This window comes from Zophobas morio, unplaced genomic scaffold, assembly GCF_036711695.1.
Source record: "Zophobas morio isolate AGI-343-1 ecotype UQ-CSIRO unplaced genomic scaffold, CSIRO_AGI_Zmor_V1 ptg000014l, whole genome shotgun sequence".
Classification (NCBI taxonomy): domain Eukaryota; kingdom Metazoa; phylum Arthropoda; class Insecta; order Coleoptera; family Tenebrionidae; genus Zophobas; species Zophobas morio.
In genome coordinates, this window is record NW_026972119.1 from 3,696,881 (window position 1) to 3,719,199 (window position 22,319).

Below are 22,319 nucleotides of genomic sequence, written 5' to 3' on the forward strand. Positions count from 1 at the left end.
CATACAAATATCAGCGTACCAAACAACAGTCATACCCTAAAAAAGGCTTACACTTTAATTGCTTTTTTGCATGAAGTGGCTAAATTATCAGATGGTGGTGCGTAATTTCAAAATGCTTTCATGAATCACCGTCTGTGTGTTGGTTATTTTGTTTGGTGTATGTGATAGGGATCGTAAGTAAAATATATGACAAAATTAATGCTTTGGGGTTAAGAATGCGACAATCAAGTGAGGAAAATTGCAGACGGTGGCGAGCAAATTAAAATGTTCGGAATAAAACCAGATCAATACGATGGTTGGTGACAGTGAACTGACGCCGCAAAATCATATTCCCATGATTCTGCGGAAACTAGGAAAATTTAGTTCATACAAGTTTAAAGAAGGATTACTAACTATTTCATTCATTTCGTGCAATACAAATCCGTATGCTGTATATCTGTCATATATTTTTCATATTGCATTTATCTCACATTGAACTATATCCGCTGTTTGTTATTCCATATGAATTAGATTAGAAAGATGTGACCATTTTCCGTTCTACCAACGAAACTAAAAGGATGCAACTTGCCTGTCATACGGGCATGCGTTCGTGTGTACGGTGTCACTTTCTTTGATTAAAATCTGTAAATAGAAGACAACTGCTTGTTCCCTGGTGAGACTTCAAACAACTTTCATTGTTTCAAAAGCCCCACTCTTCAACTTTTAGATCATGCAAAAACATTTTACAAACTAAATTAATATGAAGCATTAATATTAAATCAATACTCTGAACATTTGCTATATTTGCACCTAATAATAATCTATTTTTTCTTTGAAACTGCAACATTATTTTCAGTAATAATCAAATTATATATTTGACAAGCCGTGTTTAAATCTCCGAGTAGTTAGAAACTTCGTGGGTAATGAGTCTTATACATAACCTTTAATGATACTTCGAAATTTCAACCCACCATGCTTTTTTAGATCCATTATGCCTCTATCAGCATCCACTGTCGGTTCGGAGAACTGTGTCGTAAACAATGCACTACATGTTCTGAAGGTTTGGACAAGGGAAATTAAGCCAGTACTTAACTTAGAATAATCCGAAAAGTGTATAAGCCCACTGATGTCATGGCTCATTGTCCATTTCAGTCAATATCGCACAACGTGATATTTAACTTGAATGCAAGTTTTCCCCAAAAAGTAATGCTGATTTTAGGATAATCTTCAGAAACAACTAAAAGGCAACGTCTTTAAATCAAGGATTTATATAATCGAAACAGTAATCTTATCTTTCATACCATAATATTATATTTTTATCAATTCATGATTATAATGATAGACATCCGCTACAACAGTGATTAGTAACTTAACCTGGAAATATAAATCTTAGTACAAGAAATAAAACGTATTTTTATTTACTTTCAGTGTTTACAAATATTGATTTGGGGTCTCACGAAGAAACCTGTCGATTTCAGTCAATATCAACACCAAATTTTTTACAGGTAATTTTATAAAGGAATAAGTACTCCAGAGGTTGTGATTGTAATTTTTTTGACAGTGCACCAATTTTTAAAAGTTCCATAAATTTGGTTGTGGTTTATTTCGACTTTTTCGACAGTTTTCAGTTTCAAATGGAGGGTATTCAAATACGTTTGTCTTATTATTATTGTTGTTATTCCATATTTTATTTATTTCTGTGTTTGTTTCAGAAATTTATACTTTCACAACAAGAAATATATGTGACTTATGATCAGTTCGGAGCTTTAGCACTCGTCGTTATGTAACAGCTCAATTTCCTCACTTTTTACGACGATAATTGTTTCCTGTATGTCTCTATAACAAACTTTATCAGCTCACGTTTAACACATCTCATAAAATATCCTTAGCGTAATATTTAAAGATTCATGTAAATCTTGGTTTTGAAATTTTCGGCTTCCTTATGACAACCGTGGATCACTGAGCGTTTCTTGATGTCCCTTTTTAATGCTAATGCATTCGCCCTTTTCCTTTTCCATACAGAAATATTCTGTTAGATTAGCCACCAGTGCTTTAGTTAAAAAACACGGGAGCTTCTGAACATTTACAGGCATAATAAGTACCTACCTACCAAGATTTATTAAAACAACGAAGTAAACAAATAGAAATTAGGAATGCAATAACTACTTGTTGGTTTTTAAAAAAACGTATCTTTTGTCGTTCAGTAAGAAATATCATAGCCATCTAATCTAAGATATTCACTATATTAGCGTCAGATATTACCAAGTGTTTTATTTCTACAGGATAGAGTGAGGCATAATATTTATAGACCAGAAAATTGTAAGCCCTTTTTGCTCAAAAAGAAAATTGTAATTTAAATTTGACGTATGGTTATGAAGCTATAACTTAATAATAGGATCCATAAATTAAGTGTTAATTTTTTGAAACATCTTGTTTTTATATGTACAATAGTCGACTAAACCTGCTGTAGTGATTTTATTTAATTTGAATTTGCTAAAATATAATATTATTTTTAAGTTTGTGCCTCCTTCATTTCATATTTTACAAGAAACTGTCGACGTAAAAGCCTCCGACAATAAAGTTGAAAAAGAAAAGAATTATGTAAAAGTTGCAAATTACCATTTTTAGTCATCTCTTGTAAATTAATGAAATGCTTTTGGTACGTAGTGAGTGGAAAAAAATCGATTTGATAATGTCCTGCATAAAATTTAAGTCTGTTAACAACTTTCGGTCATAAAACGTACGATTTTATTTATCAACTCTATTTTTGGGGTAAGCAATTCAACTACGTTCTGAATAAATTAAGATTCTGCAACATGTTTTCAGCGAAAAGTTTATGCTTATCGCTGAAATTGTCTAACAAAGTTAGTTTACATGTGGGTAAGTTATTAATTTTGTGGGGATTGTTAATTGTTTGGATAAGTGAAACGCGAGAAAGTAGGTTTCGTCACCTCTCTGTGAATACCAGTGGTATGGGGTATGTAAGTAGGAAAAGTAACTAAGGCAAAAGAGGAGGCAATCCCTTTTGTGTCGACGACAGAAAAAAAACACGAGCACGATGCTGATTTTTTACAAATTGTTATTGTGAAATTATTAACGAAATTCTACAAATCACCATCCTTTTTTATAAACCCTAGTATACCTACGTAGTATAATCACTGAAACATTAAAATACATATATCTTCCTTCGTTTCATCAAAAAATTATGATCACACTTTTGCAAAGGTCGTTCCTTTGAATAGTTCAAAGGAACGACCTTTGAACTAAATTTTCGTATAGCCTTATACGAAAATTTGTTTTGTTGTGTTGTAGTTTTTGTTGCTTTAGCCTAATGAAATTTTCGTAAAAATTGTGTAAATAAACCTCGAGTCCTTAATTATTACCTACACCCTAAAGCTTTAGAAATAATAAAATAATAAATCATCGTATTCTGTTGCAAAATGTAAAAGAACAACAAAATACCTTATTATAGGTCTTAGACAATTAAAAATCGACAAAAGTTTATCATTTTAAACCATGCATTAACCAGTTTTTCGTATTAAAAAACGTATTTCTGAAAAGTTTAGGTTTTGAAAAAATTTATACATAACTATTATTAATAATCATGTACACATTTATTGAAAGTGAACGGCAAATATCTCAATATCTAAAACATTAATGACAAATCTTTCATGTTTTACTTGAAGAGGAAAGCTTTTCACAAAAATCTAGGGAAGAAACTTTAAAAAGACTTAGCTTAGAATTCTTGTATTCAGTTGCTGGTTGCATCTAAAGTCAGAAAATTCTGTTGCAGAAATTTTACAAAAACTTTAAAAAATATGTCCTACTAAGGTCAAATCACTTGCACCAAATTTGGATTGTCGCTTAAAGCTTAAGCTATTTTAAACAAAAACTAGTTTTCTCTTTGTATTCTTGGGGTTACTGTGTCTGTATGTACTTCAATTAGCCATATCATACAGATAAGCAATGGCTTAACAAACACAATTTGGTCAGTCGACAGATCTAAATTCCCTGAGTAGAATTTATGACAGTATATTTCATAATCGTATAAAATTGAAGTAATAAATAACAATGTGTCAGAAAGGATTACTCCAGCAATGCTTGAACGCATTCGAGAAACGACTATAGTAAGACGTTGCACCAATTTTCATTCAATTGAGGCACTAATAAAGTCGTGATATAACCATAAAATTCTTACTGTTATTTTCAATTGATGTTATTATATTTTACTTAAATAGATGCCACAGAATCTTCATGTACAAATGTAAATGCTTTCAGCGATCATTGCGTAAACTTTGAGATTATATAGGCCAACGGTAATTGACTTCTTTGTTTAGTTCTTCGTTCAAAAACCCATAAAAATCTATTACATCGAACTGAATTTTTCATAAAACTAACTTTTTTTCGTCAAATTAAATCGTCGACTTTTTTACAACTTCCTGTTTGAGCATTCGTGCTTTATATTATATTTGATGTACGATTTCCTCATGTATGGCAGAATTGATAAAGGGGAAAGGAATATATTGGGCCCGACATTAGCGTAATACTCCGCAGCTCTCAAGAATACTGAACAGGATGTGCATGGAAGAATCGGATTAACGGATCGCGTCAAAAGCAACACGCTAGAAGACACCACCTGACGTGAGATTTAATCAAAACTCGATGATCCACTTTATCTCATAAATCATTCTTATCGTTTATCTAGCTTTCACTATACTTACTAATGAGTTTCTAAAGTCGACACTTCCCAGACGCCAAAGAATAATAGTCTAAACAAGTTTATAATGCTATTTATAACTATTAGTACTATGCTATAAGCTCTAAGGAGTATTTCTATTATAAACTGACAGGTCGTGATTTAATTACAATTTATCAATACAACATAAAATACAAAATACCAAATTTCAAGAAACCATTGTAATTTAATAAATATATTTATAACTACAATGCTTTAAGCTTTGAGGGGTATTTTCTTTATACGGTGACAAGTCGTGATTTTATTAAAATTTTGCAGTATTTTTCATAAAATTTAATATTATTATCATTATTGTAATAATTTCTAAGGGGCAGAGGCCCAGTAATAGGACACAGATAGGAGAGTGTAAAATTAATTTTCAAAATAATAATGGAAACATCAAATACTGAGGTATTGAATATGTCTGTATGTTTTTCTAGATGTACATAAATCTGAAGCTTCTGAAAAAGTGGTGAACCCAATGCAATACCTGAAACGTGAAACTGTTAAATTAAACGTATTTTTGTGGCGAGCGTTAATTCTATTAACTTTAATATTGATGTGAAAAAGAATCCCCGAGCAATCTCTTAGTCCATGGAGATCATTTAGATAATATACTACATTACACTAAGCATAAACAAAAAAAAACCAACTAAAACTAACTTATGCAATAAGTGCCAAAGGACAAAACTGTCAACATTGGTGTAATTGCTTGGGAAAAGGACACAACTTGACGAGAGGCCGCTTCATCGTTTTAACAGTGGCAACGCGAACGGTAGAATCAGGTTCGGGGAACAGTGCCACGATGACACCTATCCTCCACTCCAGAGGAGACGTATTATCGTCTTAGATGAGACCTAACGTGCCTGCTTCTATCTGATCTACATGCTTGGAGAGTGTCCATTTGCCGCCTGATGCAGGTTATGTAGATACTCGTTTTGCCATCTTCGCTAAAATGCTTGTTGCATGTGCTGCACTAACTGCCATCGAGACAACCTTGATACTTTCAAGTGGGCGTTTAGAGGCGATGTAAATGGTTCCAGGGTAAGAAAATGACTCGGAGTTAACGGCGGTAAGTCATTTGAAGTAGAGCTTACACTGCCTAAATTTGTATTACCAGTGTATTGAATTCTTCTAAGGACATAATCTGAATCCCAACTACTCTAAACAGATGAGTATGACTTAATACCACTTTTCCAAATACCTCCAAAGTGAACTGTCGAGGGGGGATTAAAGGTCCACTCAATCAATTGCGATTCGGCCGCGGTTTTCATCGTTTTAGCAAATTCACCGTTTGCTCCGGAGAAATTGGTACCGCAATCCCTGAATACACGTGTACATCGACCCCGACGACTAACGGAGCGACAAAGGGCCGCAATAAATGCATCCGTGGATAAACTAGATGCCACTTCCAAGTGTACCGCTTTGGTGACAAAACAAATGAGTAAGCACAAGTAGGCCCTTTATCACGGATGCTCCTCGAATTCGGGCAACCGAAACAGAGAAAGGTCCATCGTAATCCATACTGCAGAAGCTACTCCATACGTAACCGTGTTTAACTGAATTGGGTCCGACGTGTCGAAACGGAAATGAATTAGCTGAAAGGGCCGAAGTTCAGGAGCATCCAAAATTTGTGGATACATCTGACGAATGTCGTACGTACGAGTAAATGCAACAGGTTTCATCCGTAAAAGTAATGACAGTTGTGCAATACTTGCTTGTAGTTTGAGACCAGTGTCGTTAAGTGACATGCTGGTGGAGGCCTTGCAGCTCGCGTCAAACAACACGATTTTTAGTCAATTTTCCCTTCCGTTTGAGTACTTCGTGGTGGGGAATATAAAACGCAGCACCTTCCCGATTTTCATGAGTGATTAAAGACATCGGGTTGTTCAAGAGCAAGAAGTCGTCTGTCTTTGATGGCTTTCGAATCCACAAAATTCAGTACGACCTCGACCTTAAATGGGAGTGCGAAACCAACCCTACCAGCAAGGTCGCAAGAAATAGATGTCGAAAGTTCGCCTCCGCTCGTTCATCGGATGGCGCAACAATTGACTCGTGGGGAACCTCCTCCACGGAACAAAATTTTTGTAATCCGTAATTTAGGGAAGGTTCCAGAGATATGTGTAGTACTTAATTGACTCGATGGATTTGCCTGGGCCCAGCAAAGCCCAACCGAAAATCGTTTCAATCATGGCGGGTGTTAAGGATTCGTCCACCACGTGATTGCGAACAATCGCAGAATACACATCCGCCCCCAAGAGCAGGTCGATTGGACCCGGTTTATACCAATTGAAACCGCGGGGTCAAATCACGAGAGAAATCAACGTGAGCCTGCGATGGATCTATTAGTGTTCCCGCAGACGCGTGGTAAAACCTGCAACTCTAAAACCAAGATCGAACCGATGATTTGGTTTTTGGTAATTTATTGAGGCTAGAACTCTCAATAAGAAAGCCTGGTACCGGCATTGAACAGCGCCCGTAATGTTGGAAGTTCCCCCATATATCGCGAATTTCTAAAATTTTGTTTGCCAAAAAGATGTGATTGTGGGGCTTTAACGGGTTGACAACTAGGGAGGTGACGGGTTCCAATGGGACTCTGTTTGTATCCGCTCCAGGGACCTCGGGTTCAGAAGGTGCATGGACAACGTAATTAGTTCTAAAGTGCAGCAATGTATGATGCCTACCGCCACACTCACGACAGCATCCTTTAGATGAACATTTGTTCACAGTGTGTTCACCTTTGAGACGATTGAAACAAACTGTTCTCGAGTTTTAATCAATGAATACAGGTCACTGGGCGAAGCTTGTAAAAATTTTGGGCATTTTATTATTACATGCATCTTTGTACAAGATGGACATTTATTTTCTGGTTTGGACTTGACAACGAATGATGCCTTGTTCTGTACTTTAGACCCACTTAAGTGAAACCTTCTTTGGCGACTATGTCCTGTATGACCGGAACCACAATCTAGTACTTTACAATGTGATTCAATAAAGGTTTCTAGATTTTCGCGAGTTGGAAAATTAAAATCCCTTGGATTCGACATTCGATTTCAAAGGCCTTACTAGTACCCACATCTACCTTATCTAATCAAATGCTGAGCCGCAAAAAGTCCTCTAAATTGAGCGAAGTGCCTTTGTGGACTCCTCTCCTATCTTGGAATAGACATAATCGTTTGTCATCATAACGGTCGGTTAGAATTTTGTACGCGATCGCATAGTGTTCTTCTGATTATGATAACGACTTAATCAAATTTAATGCCTCACCGGTCAATCAACTAAGTAAAAACTGGAATTTTTTCACCGGCTCTAAGAACTCGTTGTTATGCAGTATTAAACTTTTGAATAAATGGGTACCATTTCACGAAATCGCCATCGAAATTGAGTAACAAACTTTTTGGCAAGCAAATATATTCGTAGTTAGTCTAATTTCCTAACTATGATCAGTAGATGTACTCTCTACTCGAGCTACGGGGAAAAGTTGGATATATATATGGTACTCTGGTTTCAGATTATAGGCGATCAAACTTTTTTCTCACCGCGTTTTCGGTGTCAAGATCGGGTTCGGCAGTACTGGAGAAGTAGGACATAACTATAACGCATGGTGGTTTCTAGAATCCTGTGCAATTTCCTCTACGCGCTGGCAATGAAACGAAAATGAGCTTCTAAACGTGGTTTCTAAGAAGGCGGAGGAGGCTACATCGTGGATATCCCCCATCGAATTATACCTAAGCTACGACTCGCAAAGTCCGAGCGTTCTGCAGTTTGGTCATCATTACAAAATCTTACAATTTGCGTTGGCAACAAGCAAATTCAAAATGACGGACGTTTTAACACATGTTTAGCAAATACGTTGTGTTTCCTGCAATGTCAAACAACCCAAGAGATAACAAAATGCGACAAAATATCAAAGATTTAAGTTAACGAAGTTTAGCACGTGTTTAGCAAATACATTGAGTTTTCTACAGGGTCAAGCAATCCAAGCCACAAAATATCAAAGATTTAAATTAATTGTGAGTGCTCTTTCACGGCAACAACGAAATAAACTGTAAACCGTGGACTGATTAAACAATCCGGCTCGAAAGACCATATGTTTACGACACAGAGGTCGCATAAGCTGACAACAATTAAGGATATGGATAAAGGATTCTCCCTGTTGTTGCAATCTTCCTTCACGATCTCCAAAACAACCTCGAGGCGCCTGGACCTGATTAAACTTCTACCGAATGAGCCAAGTACAACCACAAAGACCGGACAGACGGAGGGTGGTCTGACTGCCACAATGAACGAGCGACGAACTCTGCCTCACCTTTATTTTCAAAATATTCAACTGTCTAGAAGCGGCCTATGTGGGGGTGGGGTTGCACGGGGTGGTGGTAGGTTAGGTAGGCAACTAAGACCAGAAGGGTAGAAAGGAATTTCTGTTTGCCTAACGCCCGGCGGGAATAAACATATAGTAGACACGCTACAATTACATTGCATTAGAAATTTTCTTTCGTCCAATTTTTGGTTTTATTTATTGAATTTCTTCCTTGCTCCTCTACATTTTTATCAGTGTTTATTTTGTTCTACTACATTATTGTATGTTGTTTTCCATTGTCAATAGTTATCATTACCACATATCTTATGATTTCCATATGGAGCTAATAACATACAGAATTCTACAACTACTCTTATTGCTACAAACATTTCTGTTGCATTGTTCCCCAAACAGAAAAATTATTAGATTCATCTTTAATTTCCGATACTGTATATTTTAAAGACGACGAAACGAAATAACCTTTTTAATTCAATGTCAGCAGCAAACACCTAGCCTTAAAGAAATTAGATTTTACACAAATGTAAAGTATATATCTCGAAATTTTAAACCGCGTAGTTACGCTTGTACAACTTATTTCTAGAGGACTTGAGATTATGTTTTAATCTTTCTCAATTACTCGTGGGTATTGCATATTAAAAAAAAAACAGTAGTTTACCTCTAAAATAATTCCAAAGCAATGTATTACATAGCTAGGTATTGGCAGTGACTTTTGAAAATTTTTTCAAAATCCAAAATAGTGTGTGTTTGATATAATAAAGTTAAAATAAGTTTTATGACTTTTTTTAAATTGAAATTGTCTATTGATTTATAAAAAGTTTATAAATTAAACTGTGCTACAAGCACGATCGTCATTTACAATTAATTAAATCTTAGGACTTGAAACAACTCTCACAAAGATGAAAAACAGTCCCCTTATTCACACAATACTTTTCAGTGAGTAAGCTGTAGTTAATGAAACCTTTTTGCGAGCAACCAACGAAAATCACCTTAAAATCGGTTTCGGAAACGAAGGCTTAATAATACTCCAACGGAATGCAACCTTTGCATACATATTGCCCCTGATCTGGGAATATGGGACTGATAATTTCAACTTCCTACAAGCCATTAAAAAAAACTCCGAAGTCAAATACGGTTGCAGAAACTTAAACATATGCTAATGGTGGTTGAACATTTTCAGATGTAATATGAATAATGTCTTTCAGCGCACATTCACTTAAATTATGAATTTCATTATTTTGAGTGAATTTTTTTTCACCTATTGTTTGTAATTATTTGGAAGTGTTTATACACAGAACAACGCTCCAAATTAAGTAGTTTTAAATTGCTTAGAGACTAAGTTTGATATTCAGCTATATTGATTTTGAAGGGGTTTTAAGCTGAAAGCTTTCTGAAAATAATTTTCAATAATTACAACCCGCGATAACTTAGACTAATTACATTTATCTCGAACCTTGAACAAATAATGTACCCAAGGATACAGTTAACTTCAGCAAATAGCATGTGTCTACGAATATAGTGCGATTTTGATCACAGTAAAAAACTAATGTTAAATACTTCTCGTAAATATTATTTTCCAAGTCGTTCAGTTTACGTATTAAATTTAAAGAGCCAATGGTTGCAAACATTCAAACCAAAAAAGTGTACAATAGCCTGAAGTTTGTTTGTTGTTATGAATTTGTTTTTTCAAAAGCAACACTATATCAAATTCACTAAAACTATTTTTCTGTCTTAACATCAAATCTTCTATTAGTTTCTTAGTTTGTATACAAAAAAATACGTGTCAAATTCTTGCTGGTGCAATTGGATTAAGGGTTTTCAAACTTGATCTTATGATACTATTTTAAACAAAGATTAATGCTTTGGCGTTGGCGGTAAAGGCGGAATATGAAGGTGCGTCAGTCTATAAATCTGCTGTAAAGCGGCGGAGCTTACGCTGCGTTTAAGAAACCGTCTTCCACACATTGTTTTGTTATTTATGCTAGCTGAATAGTTGCATTCGGCTCAAAATTCTGTTCCAGACGGTACCAACAGTTTGATCTAGCATTTTCTACCGCTTATGTCTTTTTTTCTTGGAGTGAAGTTTCTATTTAATGCTGAAAGTGAAAATGAAGTTAGAAGATTTCCTTCGTTCGTAATTTGTCACTATTTTGCGCACCTTGTCGTGCAGTAATCCCTTCCGCGAAGCAAAATTTTAAACCTGCAAGGACCTCATGAATGTTAATTTGTCATCAAACATCCTCCATCATGCCGGGGCACCTGAACGGTTGATTCATGGTCTTTGGAGATACTGGATCTCATTTCGCCAGCTCATTGACGGCACTTGACGCGTCTATTTGTATTCATGAATTCCCTGTTTGTGACGGATCTCATATAAAATTAACGTTATTGTCCGAGACAATGGCATTAGTTAACCGCCAACCAATTGTTGCATGCATGCAAGATGAGATGGCTGCTTCTGGCACTTAACGTCTAATTAGTAGTGCATAATTTGTGTTTTGTTTCAGAAAGGAAGAATCTGTTTGGAGACAAATGCACGTCAAACGAAGACTGCGAGTTCCCCGGAGCAGTGTGCGAGGGCTACGGAAACGGACACGGAAAATGCCAATGTAAACCGGATCTGCCTGTAACCAACCATATTGACAAATGCGGGAAAGGTATTTATAACGCCCTCACCAAACCATCCACTATTAAATTGGTCCATTCAAGTGTTACCCTAAATTCCTAGAAAAGGAAGAATTTTTGTTTCATGTTTTCTTTCCCCTGTTTCGGTATTTTTATAAATTAATACAATCCTTAAGACATTCTTAGTTTTTTTTTGCTTCTTTCTATAACAAAACAAGATTTTTCCTTTTTTTTTGACATATTGATCCATTTCACGCCCAGTAATTCATCTACTCATGAAACTGTATAAACAGGCTAAAATAGTTTGACATTCTTTGTTGAGAACAAAAGCGAAATCCATTATTTAAATTTCTAAAACTTGTTTCACACCCAATAAAGCAAAATAAATTAAATACAACACATCAAACATCTTTGCTAAATTCTTCAACAATTTTACAGTTTTAGTTAAATTTGTTTTCTTTCCTTTATATACTATCAATTTATCAAACCTCTGTAATAATTACATCACAATACATTAATTTTTTTTATCCAGTTTCGAGTGTTCTTTTTTGTCTCTTTGATTTTAATGCTACATTTTAACTTTATCTACTTCTTTTCTTCGCTCTTTTCAGTTAATTCAGTTTATTTGTTTCTATTATTTCTCTCGTCATTATGGGAATCTGTATTATTCTCCGTTATCACCCATCATAGTTAGCATCTCTTTTGTGTGTTTGATATAAAACAGACAACATACAGAACTCTAAAATTTATACTGTTATTACATCCAGTGAATCTTAAATGTGAAGAAACCGAGTGTTCACTACGTCAGTCAAAATTTAACTTTAAAGAAATGAAACTGTGCGGAAAATATAGAATACACCTTGTTTAATAATTATTCTAGGATGCACGCTTTTCCAGCTAACTTCTGAGGTCTGAGGAACCGTAAAAACATGCATTAGTCTTTCCTGTATTCATAGATAGTGTAAAAAACATTTTGTTAATCGTTCGACACTATCTGTTAAACAGTGCATATTTTTTAAAAGTGGCCATAGGTATTCTCATGTTAAATTTTGGACCCCATGTTAACTTTTGTTAAGATGAAAACTCAGAGATTATTTTTGCAGTGAAAATAATCTTAGGGTTCTACTTTAATTTCCACTACCACTTTTATACTTTGATACATCATAAAAGGTTTTGATTTATCATTTTTGACAGATTAATTTGAATTTAATCATTAAATACCTATTATAGCAGTTTTTAGAAACCATACAGAATGATGGCATTTAAACATAAATGAAGAAAATTTCACTGAAATTACGTTTTCGCCATCCACTATCGAGAAAACCTGTGTTTATAAAATTGCTATGAAATTTTTAAATTGTTCTCTTGCTAGGTATGAAACGATGAGAGAATGCTGAAGCAAAATTTTGGACCATTTTTCCGTTATCGATAAGCCTTCAATGTATCCATCATTCACCATTTTCACTTTTTCTTTAATTGTGTACTAAAAAAAAACAGTAATCAAACGAGTAATCAAATTTTAGAAACGTCAGGTAAATGTTTATTTTTGCATGGCTGCCTACAATATACCGACAAAAATATCCAAATAATTTTTTTTCTAAAAAATATGCTTTAATTTGAATGTTTGGCAGTATACTGACCACTGAACAAATGTTCAAGAGTCAAAATCATATTTATTTGGTTGCAAATTCTGACGTCACTCTGGCACACGTTGCACAGAGACGTATTTAATATTAAATGTCATCTTTTCCGTTATGATATAATCTGCTTCATTTCTTAGCAGCTCAATCTCGTCAATAAAAACGAAGCTCTGTTCACTGTACACAAGTTGTGGTATGGTATATTCATCGTTGCGGAGGTAGGTGGAGCGAAAAACCTGGTCATCTTAGCAGCAAACACGGCTATAAACTAGTCCACGTGGACTGTTTGTTTCCTGTCATATTTTACTTTGCTTGAACCAATTGCGTTGCACCAAACGGTTATTACACTTGTTGAAATACATTTTCAAACTTCCATCTTTCTCTAGATCGTCGGTTTCGTAGCTGTGTGACAAATCGTTTGTCGTAGATAGAAAATAGTAAGATTACAGTGACCCTAAGATTTTGTGCAATCGGCCTTAAATACACCCCTGTGTGATGCGACGCGTGCCGTAGTGACAGAACTTGCAAGCCGTTGTCGGCTCCGTTTGAGCCGGTTTTATTTTATTTTTATTCGCAAAGTTCGACTCTATGGACGGCTACAATATCTATGCAGGCTACTATACTACAGTCTGTTAGTCAAAACCTCAGTAAAAGCAAATATTAAAATTTCGTTTGTTTTTTATAAATTGATTGAAGACAAAAAATTAAATTGTATCCCCAAATGCCGACTTTATCTTCTTGGCAAAGCTTTGGTAGTTTTCACTTCCACGTTTAACATAAGATATTTTTCCAAATTTATACGAAAGCATAAAGGGCACGTGCCCCCCCCCCCCTCCCCCCCAAAATTACAACGTCGACAAACACACTGGACATAGCAAAATAGTACCGGAAATTTGTCATAATTAAGCTAAACTACATCCACTTGCATCTAAAGACGTGTGTCTTGGATATATGATATGTTATTGCTGATAACAGCGGGGCACAGAGACCGGAATCATAGCTAATTTAAACGTTTTGTTTACACCGTTGCTATAGAAACCACACGTCCTAGCCATTTCAGTCAATGGGACTGGGTCCCGTTCTGACAGTGCTCGGTAGGAGTAACTCAATCGCGGGTTTTAATTTTCATGCTGAGCGAGATAGACGTAAAACAGGTTTGATAAATATTGTTGGATAACCTTCTCGGTAATAGGGACATTGTAAAACAACTAAACACCGTCTATATTAATAATATTCGGTCACGTAATGGAAGGGTCGACAAAAATCGCCATATATCACATCGATTGATAATGTGCATAAAATTTTCTGGAGTATTTGAACCTTTTACGTGGACATACGAAAGTGGGAAACCACAAAATCCACGTATATTTCGAGGTCTGATTGATTTTACGGCTGAATTGGACTTTGCTTTATCAGATCATTTGAAAGAAGAAACGGTTTTTAAAGGAACGTCTAAAACTGTCCAAAATGAGCTTTTAGATGTCATCAACGTAAAATTTTTACCGAAGGCAAAAAGGTATGTGGACGTATCCTGTTTTACTTTTATTGAATGTACTTTTGTATTTATTTCCGTCATAAAATTTCGTCTATTAATTAGTAGTAACAACCTGTGTTATATCTTCATATTTAACTCATCAATCAAATTGTGTCCCCTCATTTCAAAAGGTCACGAGCCGCCACTGATAAATACATGACAAAAAACATATACAGGGTGTCATTGAAAGGTACGTACAACAAAATTGACAGTTCTTCGTGAAGTCTAAGCCTTGAAAGACTTATTTTGTGTTATTAAAATTATAAGGGGATAAATTAACCCCTATCCAACCTTTTTAGACGCTACTGAAGGATAAATAGATAAAATGAATTTATTTTAGTAAATCCTAGCAACTGTAACAATAATAAAAAATAAGAGACCCTTTTGTTGCTATAGAAACGAAAGATGACCTTTTTATCAGAGACATACAAGGAATTGGGACATAAATTTTAATAATTTTTATCTCTAAAAGAAGAACACGTTTAGCTGAACTCTTTTTTAATTTTAGCACCCATACTTCGAGACCAATTGCCGATTTTATTTTATACGTATCTTTCAATAACACACCGTATAAACTAGATATATTCCATGATCAATGTGGTACAGAAACTAAAATTTTTTTTATTTGTTCGGACAGGGTAGAGATCCATGACATTTAGATGTGCATAAAATTTTTCGTTTTTTACAGCAGCACTTGTTGGACTGAGATCTGGCTTTTGCGTTATCATTTCGAAAATCCTTGTCCTCCCTTATCTTCATCGGAATTATTAGTTTCCTCATTTAAATGTTCTAGTTCTTTTTCGTCTTCTGAGGTAGGGGGGATGTTGCTAATCCCAGTTTCAGAGGTTGACAAAATAAAACCTTATATGACACAATTAAAATAACAAAATCCGTACCGGTAAAATAAACGATAGGTAGATAGGTAGGTAAACAGCAGAACAGTAAACATTTAAACAAGTTTTTCAGGTTATGTTCACTCACCAATCACGTTACAACATCAAAGAGAAGAAAGATACACATTTACTAACGTCCGGTAGTAATTGTTAGCATTAACTGGGAAAAGTAAATTTATATTCTAACTTCCCAACTTGCACGGTTAATTTTAGTAAAGCTAACTTTGACTAGTGAAAGCTAACAATCTCTAATTTCCGGCTTTCACTGTAACATATACATCGACTAGTACAAGTGTCCATTCTGAACACATTTACTGAGTAAATTGGTCAATGCATAGATACGTTGACGAAATGAACAATTTAACCGTAACATACACATATAAAGCATTCTACTAGCAATCAATGAAATCAGCCTAAAATCGATGGTGGGAAGTTGAATAAATAATAATACTCCAACATTTGCATATACGTTGCTCCCGCTCTCAGAATACTGTACTGATAATAATAATTTCAGCTTTCGCTACGTCACTTAAAAAATTACTCTGAACTCAAATACGGTTGCAAAAACTTAAAAATGCAAGTTCACCGAAGCCACGGAAAGGAACCCAAAATATGCCTTTGTAAACCGGATCTGCCTGTAACCAACTTTATTGACAAATGTGGGGAAGGTACTTCAATGTCTTCACCAGACTAACCACTACTAATTTAGTCCTTCAAAGGTGGCCCTAAATTCCGGGGAAAGAGAATTTTTGTTGCATGTTTCCTAGCCACTGTCTTGGCATTTTCACAAATTAGTCCGATGCTTTACTTATTTCTACTATTGATCCATTCCGCAGTCAGGAAATCATGTACTCATGAAATTTAAAGAACAAGTTATGGAAACATTTAATATGCTTTCTACTATGTGGGTAACAGTATCGAAATCTATTGTTTACATTTTTTAAACTGATTTCTCAACGAATACAATGTAGCACATATCAAGCAATATTTTTGGGGTGATCGTTCGTTTGATATAACAAACTATATGATACAATCCACACAACTCTTACATTTTTACTAAAGGAAGGTAAAACAATAAAGTGGAAATTTATGCACGATCCAAATGTCTTACCGAAAAATATTTGCTGAAATAAATTGCCTGGTTCAATAGGTCATAGTCATAACGCACGACACTCCGTAATAGTTATTTATGTGCAGAAAAGGAAGTATAGCGTAACGAACGGAAATACGACGCGAAACGGAGTGTTGGGCGTTGTAAAAGTAAGCATGCTATGTTGAACAAGTAAAAGTACAATATACGTTTTTTTGGTATCTTGCGAAATTATTTCCGCATGCAAAAAAAAATGCAACAAATACGCAGTAAATATAATACATACATTAATAAAATACTTTTTTTTACAAAGCTTCAAGCGTCAGATGTATACATGCAGCCAAGAACAAAATCTTAATTTTGAAATGACCAACAATTTTTTAATTTAAATTGAATTTTTAGTTGTAACATTGGAAACTTGTCTTCTTAAATAAAAGTGTAATGATTTTGTAAGATTAGTTTCTCTTCAGTTTGAAAAATTCACGGATAAAAAAAAATTCATGAGACCGTCTACTTTCGTTTCTCTGAAACGAAAAGGTCTGTTTTGTAAATAATAAATTCAGTTTGAGTGCAACACCAGACATTCTCTTCTATCATCATCGTCAGCATTTTTCATCAAAGTGAGTGACGACCAGATCCGCCAAAATTCAAATGAGAACGAAAATTGAAGACCAGCACAAGTTAAAACATACCCAGTGGTCATGAATCCAATAAAAAAAAAGGAAAAACCGCGTTATGTTGTGAATACGCTTTGTAAATACAGACTGATGAAAGAGGGATGAAAACCAATGCAAATTTTAACACCGAATTAGAAAAATTGAGCGATTTAAAACAATCCTGAAATTTGTTTATGCTTTATTTTTACGCCTTCTTTGTATAATTAAAAGAAAACAGACATAAAACTGTAAAACAAATAAAAAAGGGAAAATATACGTTGCAGTTTAAAAAAATATAGGTTTGTGTCGTGACGCCAACGCCATGTGTGTCATATTTACAATGTACTAACATAAGCTCCTTCCTCCAAGATAAAAATAATGGTGTTTATAAAATTTCAATATTTATAACCGTTCACATTATATAAAGACGTGGAGTTTTATCTGGGACACCTGTGTATCAAATGAAAAAATATTAATAAACATAACAATGATTAAAAGGCATTGTTTTTGCAGAAACAGAAACAATTACAAAATAGGAATGCATCCAAAATTCAAATTAAAATATTTGTAACGATTTCAAACAGATATAATCACAATGTTAATTTATTGGCAACATAACATAAATGTCCACTTATCTGGACAAGAGAAAACAAATTACAATGTTAGTGATTAGTTGCTCAAAAATTCATTATGAGGTCGAAAACCATAATAATTAAAAGATTACCATTTTTTCAGTGCATAAACTGAAGCAATAATGATGTGGATTTCATATCGATATAATTGTTCAATTTTTAGATCTTCAGAAACTTGATAATTAAATTACATAGGCTACAAGATAAGTAGGTTACTGAAAAGTTTTCGACATATCGCACCAATGAACCAATTATTATCGACAAATCAAAACAATGTTAATTGGTCCTTTAACCTGCTTCGATTTTGTTCGTTATAACTAGGGCCAGGCGGTTGAAATTTAAATGCTCCGTATTGCCTCCCACTACGGCCGACCAGTGGCTTGTAGCCGATGTTACGTATCGCGAAGAAAATTATGAGAAAACTAATGTGAAGTGAACGTCAGTTGATGATTTCGAAATCCATATCCACGAAATAGTAATAATAAGAGCTTTAATAATTTTCAAGTGTCCGTCTCGTTGAAAATAAAACTATTTGTGTACATTATCAAAAATAATGCACAATTGGAAAGCGAGAAGAGAGTAAGGCAAGGCTGTAGTCTCCGGCACTGTGGACGGGTAGCGGGGATAAAGTTTGTCTAGAATTATAAGAATTTTATGGACTCCCAAAGTTAATTCGTTTTACAGCCCTGTTGTCAATTTTATTGTACAGCTGAAGAGCGGGGCGAACACAGGTACAGAAAACATCGGCTTTCCCCTGACAGGCTCTTTACCTGTACAATAGAATTGACGCCTGAGCTGTAAAACGAATTAACGTTGGAAGTCCATAAAATTCTTATAATTCTGGACAAACTTTAAATAAATTTCGACCGCACAGCTCTAGTTATAACGCAAATAAAGATGACAAAATGATTAGAAATCATATATTACCTACACAAAATCATAACGTGTTTGGAAGCAAAATCTGAGGACATATCTTTCCTATAAATAAGAAAAAGTTGCAGACGTTATTAAATTTGAACCATGTTTAGTTTATTTGGTAACATATCAGTTTTACAGTTATAAGCCATTTAGATTTCTAAAATAACCTTTGGAGTTTTGAAACGCGTAGTATAATCATGTTGTTCACTTTCCATAACAAGAAATATGTAGTACGGACTTGAATTAGAGCAATATGGATAGAAATACTGACATTCTGTGAACGCCATTGTTTTTATCTTGTTTTATATCATTGTAATCTCAATTTAATAATGTATCAAAAGTAACTGCAAAAAATATACGTTGTAATTTCAAAAAATATATGCCTGCGTCGCGACGCCGACACCATATATACCTATGTTATATTTACAATACACTAAAGCGTTTACATAATTTCAATATTTCTATCAGTTTTGAGGATATAAAGCTGTGAAAGTTTTATTTGGGACACCTGTATATCACACATAAATTTTTGTACAATTAATTATCAGTTTTTGAACTAATGTACCTAACTTAAATTTTATGTGTAGAGTATGTCTGTATCCCATAGGAAGAGCGAAATATACACGAGTGCGGCAAATAATGTCTTGTAAAAATAGAGTACCTAGTCTAAATTACCAAATTTACATTTTTTTGCATTACTAATGCCCGATTTCACCAACAGTTTTGTATGTAAACAACTAATTAAATTCAATAGTTTAATAATTAGTTTAATTTTAAAACAATTTTTTTATAGCAAATAAACGCGTAGGAAATAAAAATTTTGCAGTCTGAATCATTTATAATAAACTTCTTAATTATGGCTGACTACGAATTTAAGCAATCTAAATAACTAAAAACTTATTGTTATATTTTATTTTAAAAAATTATTGTAAGTACCTGTTTTTCGTGGAATGCTCCTAATAAGCTTCACATGCTTGGCTTCACACAAAACAAACAGCTACTAAAAAATAAAACTTAATCTAGAACTTTGTACTTGGTCTTTTAAACTACTTTTCAAGATAAGGCAAAACTTTAGTTCCTCTTTTCTAGTTAAAGTTACACATTTATCAATTTTTTGTAGCCATAAATTATTGTAGCATTTAAAGCCACCTAAATTTCTAGCAACACAGCCCTCTCGTATTTCCGCAGCTGTGTAATTTTGTAATTGCTACCTCTACTTACATTCAGCTATTAATTATTTCAACGTGTTTACCTCTTTAATACCCCTTAGTCTCTTATTTTTCGGTGTTTATAGCAAATTTCGCATTTCCAACCCCTCTTCGCCTATTCGCCTTGTTAATTCCTAACTTTATTATTTACCAACCAACACCTTGACCGTCCAATTTCTCGCTTTCATAATTACTTCCCCGCCACAAACGTGCCCGAAATAAGGAAATAGGTAAATTTAGACTTAACCCTGGTCAATGCTCCACCGGTCGATAGCGTAGTTCGCTACTCCACTCGTAAAATGAAACTACATGTGTCAAAGAACCCTCTCAACAAACAGCAGTAGAAACTGCCAACTAAAAGATTTAGCAAAGTTTTTTCTCTTTTATGTCGCACGTCTACCTTTCCTTCTAAAATATCCCCATACGATGGGTTACAGCGGTTTCAGCATTTAAATGCTCCGAGTAAGTTCAGAACTTTCACAAGTTTACCAGGTCGAGCTTTTATTGTCGTCTGCTGAAATTTTAGATGGTGTTAGAGAGATTGTGGTAAAGGAAAGAAGATAAAAATACGTGTTTTAACGCGGCCAGCTATTAAGTTTTGTTTAAAATAACAAGTAGGGGCTATATAAATGCAAATAGTAGCGCTAGGTCCAGTGAAATGAGAGCGAAATTTAAATTAGGAAAAAGTCGGAATAAACAAAATTTAAAATGTGAAAGTTAGATGTGTACTTTATGTGGAATATTTGTGTATCTGTTTGCGTGCATCTTTTCATGCAAATTTGGATACGCTAACTAGTAATAACTTTCAGATAAGAGGAGTGTAAAAATGTTATTGTCATTATTTTAACTGGAGCAACTCTATGATGCTCCAGTTGACCTACAGCGCAAAAAATAATTTTTACACATATTATTAAAGGAATACATATTTTTTATTAATGTACCTAATCGTATTTAGGTATGAGATGGGTACTTCAGCGTTAATATCTCACTACTGCGATGTAGAAACATTGAGCTATTTGATAAAAATTAACAAGTAATCTATACGTTTTTTACATTTTGGTAAACTTTTGTCTTACACAAAAATTTATTTTTAATTCTGTGAGTGTAAGTAATCAATTAAAATAATGTTTTCCTAAATTAAACTTATTATTGTCTGCTATCCTTTAAATTGATAAGTAGCCTAAAATAGTATTGTATATATACCTCACCACCACAATGATTTTTTTTAATTCTGAGCGTCAAGTTTATCACTGAGTAAAACGAAGGGGTTACATGGATTTGATTACTGTAGTGTTTTACGCTTCCATCATTTAAATTACTGGAAATTAAAAGAAAATTTGAAAGTATTTACGTAGCTAAGAGTAAATCCTATACGAAACCAAATACATCATATAATAATAATATAAGACGAGCTGTTATAAATTCATCTAATAATCTCTCCACGAAGTGTTCTACTTGTTACCCTATTTTCTGAACAAAGATTCTGTTCCGTAAATATACATATATATATTTAGAACCCATCACTAACCTGGAAATGACCGGGATTCATGCAAAGTTTCTATCACTGCGGGTACTAAGACCAAGTAATGATAAGCATTGATCAGATCAATAAAAAACTTTGAGATTATCTGACTAACATCAGACAGACAGATAGACAGACAGACCGATAGACGGAAACGGGGGACTCATTTGTTCTATCTAAAGCAAAAGATATATCTCGGATTTAAAAAGTTACGCTAATGAATATAATAATGTAACGAACCTTCAATAATATTTTTACCAAGTAGTTTACTTGGCATTGAAATACGAGTAATTGCTAAGCATGTGGTGTTAAACTTATTTCAGTTATTCCTTGGAAATACTTACAAAAGTGAAATTCCCCAGTCGATATAGAGAGTTATTTGTATCACAAGGCCAGAGACTAGATTCTGGTGCACAGGAGTGAATTTGTCGAATCGAGCATGTTTTGAGCAATTGATACACACATTTTTTGAGCTGATTTTTAAATGAATAAAATTGTATTATTTTTGACGGTACCTAATCATGGAAATTACAGATTATAAACAAGCCTATTATCGCTAACAGGACTTC

At 34.2% G+C, this 22,319-nt stretch overlaps 1 protein-coding gene across 6 annotated transcripts in view; it reads left to right on the forward strand.

Annotated features, from left to right (window-relative positions):
• LOC135129206 (uncharacterized) overlaps positions 1–22,319 on the forward strand; it is a 122,215-nt gene that overhangs the window by 49,521 nt on the left and 50,375 nt on the right. For all 6 annotated transcript variants that reach the window (XM_064056333.1, XM_064056334.1, XM_064056335.1 and 3 more), the window contains exon 2: positions 11,540–11,689. In XM_064056333.1, the coding sequence (XP_063912403.1) occupies positions 11,540–11,689 (150 nt within the window). The remainder of the gene's footprint in view (positions 1–11,539; positions 11,690–22,319) is intronic.